An 8,357-nucleotide genomic window follows, 5' to 3' on the forward strand; every position below is an offset into this window, starting at 1 on the left:
TCCCCCCCCCCCCCCCCCCCCCCCCCACACACACACACACAAGCAGAAACATAATTCTGAGGTAGAGGTTTTTGCTCATTTTTAATATGTCAATTGTATTTTATACTGAAACTTATAGACTGAATGAAAACTTTTGCACATTAGTGAAAATATCAGCTTCACAATGTTTTCATATTTATTGTATTACAACAATTTCCTTTAAATGCCCCAACATTCCACCCAACGAGAGAGAGGCTACTTTTCAAAAGATACTCGTAGCAAACAATGACATCAAAATATAACAATCCTGGACTATATATATCAAGTGGTGCAGTTTGAAAGTTTATTTACGCAGTTTTTCAGGTACATTAAATGCTAATCTAAAATGCGGGTTCACACTCAGTGTAAACAACAAAACAAGGATGAAAAAGCCTTAGCAGTATCACAGGCATAAAAATAGTTATGAAATCCTAATCAATAGCGACAGGCAATCAATTTGTAGAGCAAGATAACGTACATTTATTTCACAATGAATTTATCTTTATTCTTTACCTTTGTAGCAAAGTGTCGAGTACCAACATGACACGAGGGCTTCAATTTAACCACTTAACTTTGCATGTGCTTTTTAAACCATATCAATTTTTGCATTGCCTTATTAAACTTCTTGGATCATGACAAGAAATCTTGAATAACATTATTCAGGTTTGTCTCATTGAGCCTCGGGGACTCATTTACAAGAGAGACCTGATTTTTTTTAACAAAGAATGAAGACAACTGTAGATAACAAAGACAACAATAGACACTTATAAAATAAAGCATGTAAATTGAGTACATGTACATTGAAATTATACAGCATACATCATGTTATATGGTGGAGAGGATATTTTGTGATAAAAGTAGTTTGATGCAGTCAAGACAAACTAATGGCTCTCAGTGTGTAAAGAAATAAGAGCAATGCAATTTTCAAGTATGATCTCAGATTTTTGTTAAGTTTGCCTTAAAGGCCAGCTATCAGTGTCCTACCTTCATAATATACTGATATCATGTTGTTTCATTAATCCTAAGAATTTAGGAAGAATTTATTTTTAATTTCCAGGGAATTATGCCCTTGGAAAACTACTGGGGGTACCACCTAAAATCTTACCTAGGGCACTAAATTGTCTAAGGCCGGCCATGTTGGCATCGATCACTTTTTAGTTGCTTTTCCACCTGAATGCATGCAGCTCAAAAACTTCCCTTTGTTTGCTGTGACTACACAAAAAATTATGAACTCTGGAACAGTTGGAAAAATTGGCCGTACAAAATAACAACTAAAAAGACACACATCCCCCCCCACACACACACACACACACACAGATCACACATTAAAATGGCTCCCCATGGCCGAGACTCTCACAGCCAGTGTTTGAAAATGTTTCTTGCTGTATACAGTAGATATACTGTACGTCCAACAACAATTCTGTCACTCAGCAGAGTATCTGTCTCCTTTATGTGACAAGTACTTTTACTTTTAATACTTTAAGTATTTTTAAATGCAAGTACTTACTTACTTTAACTTAAATAAAAATGTTAATGTGGTACTTTTACTAGACTACATTTTTGTCTGTTTATTTGCACTTTTACTTAAGTACAGTGTTTGAGTACTTTCTCCACCACTGGTTGGTACCGATCCAAACAAACTCAAATTAGGTGTGTACTACTAGTGTTTGTGCAGAAATCAGCCAATCAAATTTATTGTTTTTTTAATGCCAATTTAAGGCCATATTTTACATTTTGTATGCCGTCAACAGTGAACACGTAAACTTTGTCTTTAAAGCATTTTAATGCCCGGGCAGCACAGTGGTGCAGTTGGTAGAGCTGCCGCCTCTCAGCGAGAAAGTTGTTGGATCGAATCCTGGCCAGCGGACCTTTCTGGGTGCAGTTTGCATGTTCTCTCTGTGCATGCGTGGGTTTTCTCCAGTTACTCCAGTTTCCTCCCACAAACCAAAAACATGCATGTTAGGCTGATTGGTAACTCTAAATTGTCCCTGGGTGTGAGTGAGAGTGAATGGTTGTTTGTCTCGTTTGTCTCTACGTGTCTCTGTGATGGACTGGAGACCCGTCCAGGGTGTCCCCCACCTCTCACACAGTGATTGCTGGATACGGACACCAGTGAACCCCGTGACCCCAAAAAGGAATAGTTTATCCATTCAGTGGCTCTGTTTGATGCCACTGAATGGATAAACTATTACACAAATTTTGCTTTGTTTTAAATAAGATTGCATCATGTGCCTTGTTTACAAGTTTTAATTTTAAATTCAAACTTACTTAAATGAGCAGAACCAAAACAGGCATGGAGCATCACCGTGTGTGTGTATATTTGTTTGTCATTTTTATTCATTTCATATTTAAAAACACAAAAACAATTTAGAAACAAAATGAGAAAAAAAAAAAACACGTCATAAAATGAAAGGTAGCAGAAGAAGAAAAAATCTTATCATATCTGCCCCTTGTTTAAAACAAAATCAATTCAAACAATAATCATCTATAAGTAATATAACAAAATAATTAACTCATCACAATTTTATATATATATATATTTATGTATATATATTTTTACTATCACTACTGTCACTGTTGGACTGCCTTCAGGCCCAGGTCTACTGTCAATCATTAGTCTACATTACCACCACATACATAATGTGTGTATTTTATTAAGTACAACAATATGGACAAGTAAAACTGAAACAGAGCGCAGAGCCATTAATTAGAGACCGTGAATATGTGATTTACCTTAGATTAACCTAACCTTATTTTTTTGTTGTTGCTAAAAGCATGTAAAATTGCAGATATTTATGATAAACTATGAATATGTGAAACTGACATTCTTGCGGAAAGAGCATTGTGAGTTTTGGGTAAAAATATTAAAGTTAACAGAGACATCTTTACTATAATATCAGGCATTCGAATATACGTCTTTCACTGTTAATATTGTTTAATTCAAGAACTAATAAAAAAAAACAGCGAATCAGAGACACTGTAACAGAATGTGTGTGCTCCCACGGCAGCTAAACATATTTTGGCACAACACCTGTACACTTTTCCTCGTGGGTTTTTTCCCCCCCTCTGTGCTCCGGTGAAGACATACATGTCTCCACTCATCTTCGGACGACTGTACGTGCATGTTCTCGTTGTACCTCGGTGCAATGATAATAAAGCTTATTCTGATTCTTCTGATGTTGACCATCAGAAGCTCCATTTTTTCCTGCATCAACAATGCACTGACGGGCTGCAGACGTACTCTAAACTCCTCGTTTCCCAGCCACTTTAGCTGGAGTTGTTAGCATTTACTCATGTGGTGGATGGGTTAAATGCAGAGACTAATTTCGCCATTGTATGGAAACATACAGTGCTGACATTGTGATGACATTATTATTATTATTATTTTGTTTCTACTCCTTCATGAAGTCTTTGCGTTTTCCCTTTAATGCGCAATCTTTGGACAGTTGAGCACCAACCAGCCTGAAACAATTCATAATGGTTCTGGGTGTTATTTTAATATATCCCCCCCCCCAATGAGCGAGTCCAGCTGAGTGTTTCCAAAATCACTCATCTCATTTTTTTTTTAAACAAATGAAAAATATTTGCTCCCACTGAGATTCAAATTGAATGCTTTTAATACCCTGTGGAAACCCTGAGCACATTCAGTGATAGCGAAAACGGGAAGGATTTAAAAAAAGTGTTTTCTTCAGTTAACGTAGGCGGCGTGGGACACTTGATTAGGTGAACATTTCACTGCCTGTTATTGAGAAGGCAGCAGCTCAAATAAGACGACAGTCACAGTAAGTCATGGTAATCAAGCAGGGATGTGGAGAAACAAAGACAGAGCTTGGAATTCAAACATAAAGTGGCTTTTAGCAAAAAAACTTCTGCTAAACCAGTAAGTTTATTGTTTGACCAATTGTCAGTGATGCCTGCTGTTTTTGTAGATAAAAACAAACGTGTGATAGTTGACATCCTGTCAGAAATGTTCACACATTTTAAACATATGGACAGGAACTACTGATACAAGAAAAATAGTGTGGATTTTGTTTCCTGCTTTGAATTTTTTTTGTCCAGTCCTCATGACATTGCACAATGAATGCTGAGTACATTTAAATTAATGGCCGAGTGTTGATGTATTAAACTTTGAGCGAGTATTCGTCTAATCCAGGCTGATCCTCCACAAAGCTGCAAAGACAGGATATTGGGCAACACACATGCAGTCTCAATCAAAGATCACTGCTGCTGCAGGCAGGCAAGATGTGTCCAGGCCTGTCTGAAACCCTGAACCATCAAACCATCCCATGAAAACAGCCTGCTGGCTGCACACGCACATGCATGGGTGCACACAAATCAAATGCAACTGACACAACATACCTGCAGCCTGCAGGCAGCAGTATTTATGTTACAATTTGCAAAACAATTTTCCCACAATGGGCTACACGGTGGAGCAGTTGGCTCGCAGCAAGAAGGTCACAGGTTTGAACAGGCTCATAAATTAGTCTCACAGTCACCTGTGTTTCATACCAGAGTTTTAAACGATCATCATAAACCAAACATGGCAAAGCTGAAGTCTTTCTGTCAAAACTTGAAGGTATCGTTAAGCACAATTTCATGGGATCTCGCAGGATGTCACACTCAGAATATGTTGAGAAGTCTCAGCTACTACCAAATCAGATTCTAGCTCAATACAGTCATATAATTTTGAGTTTTCAATGTAAATAGGATGTGGAAGCTTTCTTAAATTGAGATACCAAAAGCTAATTGGTTGCAGATATAAAATGATTTAAGTTCTGCAAATTTCCATTACAACTGTCCAGTGGTACATAATTTTTTTGTTAACAGACGTGTGTGCACAAGGCGATAAACATTGCCTTCCTTTCAGCTTTCAGTGGTAGAATTAAACCACTGCTTATTTTCTACCTTTGTTTTGTCTTATAAAATATTAATGCCCAGATATATTCTATCTTTACCAGTCGGATTAAACCTGGCTCCAACTATCATTCTGGTCATTTCACTACAGCTGCACGTGGTTAAATGTTTTTAAGAGAGAATGAGGACAGCTTCACTCTGACTGCCTGATATACTTTTATCCACATCTGTTAACGGTCCTGGACCACACCGAGCTTTGCGAAGTCACAAATGTGTGATTTCTTAAAAACATTTTCTCATATTGTGTCTGATGCACACTGTAGTTAGGCTTATCAGGAGTTGTGTAAGTAGCTCCACAAATGGCCAACTCAAGACCAACTCAAGAGACTCTGAACCACGTTAAAATCAAAATATAGCTCAGATGACTGAACGTATTGGTGACTTTACAGAAACATCAGCAGACTTGCTCAGCTCAGTGGCTCAGCTGACACTGCGTGATGTGGCTATATGTTTACTGGCATGAAGAACGGCTAAATACGATCTGATCACTGCAGATAAACTTTACTGTCAACACTCGTACTTAGTGCTGTCCATTTGTGACCACATCAGCCAGGAAGCATGTTAATGCCATGGCTGAACAGAACCAAAGTCTTAAATTCCCTAAAATTCAGGGAATGTTTCATTCAACCAACAACCTAAACCACAAAGATGACACATTTTCACCATACTGTAAACAACTGATGCATGGTAAATAAACAAATGATCACAATTCTGCTCACTTATCCAGTTTTATATCAACCTACGCCAGTAATGGCTACAATGAGACATCCCTAGTGTTGGAAACAGCTGAGCACAAGCCTCTTGACCCAAACACGCTTTGACAAATTTCAGTCAGATAAACCAGAACATTGAAACTCCACAACATTAACAGGCTGTAAATTACATCACCTTAATAAGAGACTAATAAAGTTACCCTTTCTGTATTTGTATGTAAATACAGTTATCAGGAGACATGAACACTCTAAACATATTTACAAAGCTGACTAAAAGGCATTTTAGGAAACAGAATGAAAAATAAACACCAGCCAACCTCCTAATGCTCCGGGATTAGTCACAGCATGTTCTGTAAATATAGCAGTGTGTCTGCGGCGCTCTTACCGTCCGACCACTTTGTGTGAGGGCTCCGTTGGTGAGGTAGGGGTTGCAGAAGTTCCCGAGGTCAGGAAGCATGAAGAATGGATACCCGACATATGGAGACGGCTGGAAGAGGCCTGCACCCTGCTGTCTCCTCAGGGCTGAGGAATAAGTTTAGAATCAGACAAAAACAAACACTCCACATGAACCATTTTAAAACCAAAAGCAGTCACTTCTTATTTATGTGACGGCTGCTAAATGTGTCTGAACAAACTTTTTTTTTGCGATAGCTGGATGAACAAATAAAGCTCAACAGCACACTGAAGCCATTAAGTGTCTGAAATAAACATTTATAGAACGCCGTGTGATTTACAACATGAAAATCAGTCCCGTCTTCATGGAGAGTGCAACTATTGTGTAGCTTGTAAAAAACTACAGTGGAATGTGTTGTAGGTTGTAACTCTGCAGGGAGCTAAGGTCTGGTAAATGAGTCTCATAACGTCACCACGAGCTCTGGGAAAGTGCTTCTCTGTTAAATATAGGATCATTTTAAGTTTTACTACTGAATGTTCTGTCTCAGGAGAGGCTGTTTAGGCCTAAAGTTGTTAAACATGATGTTACACACACACAGTTAAAAAAAACTTTAAAAATGTCACAATCCACACTAACCAGGATAATCATGTGTGCTGATTGATTTCATGCTGCTGTGTTCATTCATGCTCATCTGCTCACACAGACTCATGTTCGTGCTGCTGTTTGGCGTATTGTTTTCATACTACTTGTGCTTAGTATTTTAGTTAATGTTTTTCTTAGTTCATATCTTGGATTTTATTACTGCTTTTCTTTTACATTTTATACTTTTGATGGATGTAACTGGGACCCTGTGTACACAATTTCATTCCACCAAATGTACCACGTGGTGCGAATGTGACTCTCTCACTATCAGTAGTTAACTGTAGGTACAAAAAAAAAAGCTTTTGGATATGACAAATAAAGTCAGACAGGTAATAATAAAGCTATTAAGTGTTGCTGAAGTGGCATTCACAACTAAAAACGGAATCATATCATACTGTAATCAGGTCTCTCTTGTAAATGAGTCCTCGAGGCTTAATGGGATTTACCTCTTTAAATAAAGCTTGAATGAATGAAAAGTATTTCTTCTTCGAAAAACAAGTTTATATTATGTGCCTAAAGCATGCAGCAGAAAAACTGGTTTTAACCAAATCTGATCAAATACAGTAATTGTTGTAACAAAGTTAGACATAGAAAAGTTATACCCAATTCATGATTACATAATTATCACTGCCTAATGTGTTCAGCCCTGAAAATGACCTTTACTTGTAGCCTCGAGTCATTAGAAACATGGATGTCCCGTACCTTCCTCAAACAGCTGGCTCTGCCTGGCTCTCTCCACATCTGGATGGGGATTGGGGCGTCTGTCTGCCTGCTAACACACAGCCACAAAGAGTCAGCGACAGACAACAACCCTTCCTCCACATTTTAGCTGAGCCCACTTGACTCACCTCAGAGTCGGAGCTGCTGTTGGTCTCCGACTCGTTGACAAGGGAAGACTTGACATCGTCCAGGTCCCGCCCGGCGGACACGTTCCGCTTCTCCTCCTGCTCCCCTTCGTCTTTGAACGGGATCAGCTCATCATTCGCTCCCAGGTCGTCTCCGTCGCGGCTCAGCTGCGGCATGTCTTGACTGTTAGCTGCGGAGGCTAACGGCTGAGTTGCACCGACTTCACACTTTGAAACAAACAACAACAAAAATAATCCCAACGGCTGCGAAACCTCGCAGAAAGTTTTCAGCTCAAAGGAGCTGCGTAAAAAAAATGTCTACAGCCCGCGTTAACACGAAGTTGGATGTCTTGTGTTTGTTACGATGGTGAGCAAACATCAAAAACAGCCTCCAAACTAGCTAACAAGCTAGCTAGCTACCTGCAACGTTCACGGACACTTCAAGTTTCAGGCGTCGAATTCCTAACGGGTGGAAATGCGTCTCCTGCTCTTTTTCGTGTTAAAAAAAACGGTCCATAAAATGCAAAACACATGCGTAAAACACTCCCAGGTTGTTGAAAATGTTGATGAAAATAAATCGTCATAAACTCAAAATCCATGCCATTATTACAAAACCGAACGCAGTCCAGAAAACTTCAGGTCCACTTTGTAGTTACTCATGTCGTTACTGTAGTTACAGGAAAATTTGATCCAATTCCCGCGTCGTTCGGTCGATTCGGAATTAGCATAGTTACAAATAATATTTTTTTATAGTTTCCACATGGCACCGAGGTGGCTTATTTTTGTTAGCTTGCGGTATGGAGGCGTGGGAAACAGCCGGCCTGAACAGTG

General features: G+C 38.9%; 1 protein-coding gene across 4 annotated transcripts in view; it reads right to left on the reverse strand.

Moving 5' to 3' along the window:
* LOC119424771 (transcription factor 7-like 1-A) overlaps positions 1 to 8,357 on the reverse strand; it is a 31,054-nt gene extending 22,697 nt beyond the window's left edge. For 2 of the 4 annotated variants that reach the window (XM_037692276.1, XM_037692274.1), the window contains exons 1-4: positions 7,947 to 8,357; positions 7,530 to 7,754; positions 7,384 to 7,450; positions 6,031 to 6,167 (exon numbers count right to left, since the gene is read on the reverse strand). In XM_037692276.1, the coding sequence (XP_037548204.1) occupies positions 6,031 to 6,167; positions 7,384 to 7,450; positions 7,530 to 7,703 (378 nt within the window). In that variant the 5' untranslated portion in view covers positions 7,704 to 7,754; positions 7,947 to 8,357. Of the gene's footprint in view, positions 1 to 6,030; positions 6,168 to 7,383; positions 7,454 to 7,529; positions 7,755 to 7,946 lie in introns of all 4 variants that reach the window. The other 2 variants (XM_037692275.1, XM_037692273.1) reach the window with 1 other exon arrangement.

This window comes from Nematolebias whitei, chromosome 18 (genome assembly GCF_014905685.2).
Source record: "Nematolebias whitei isolate Nwh7 chromosome 18, NemWhi1, whole genome shotgun sequence".
Classification (NCBI taxonomy): Eukaryota; Metazoa; Chordata; class Actinopteri; order Cyprinodontiformes; family Rivulidae; genus Nematolebias; species Nematolebias whitei.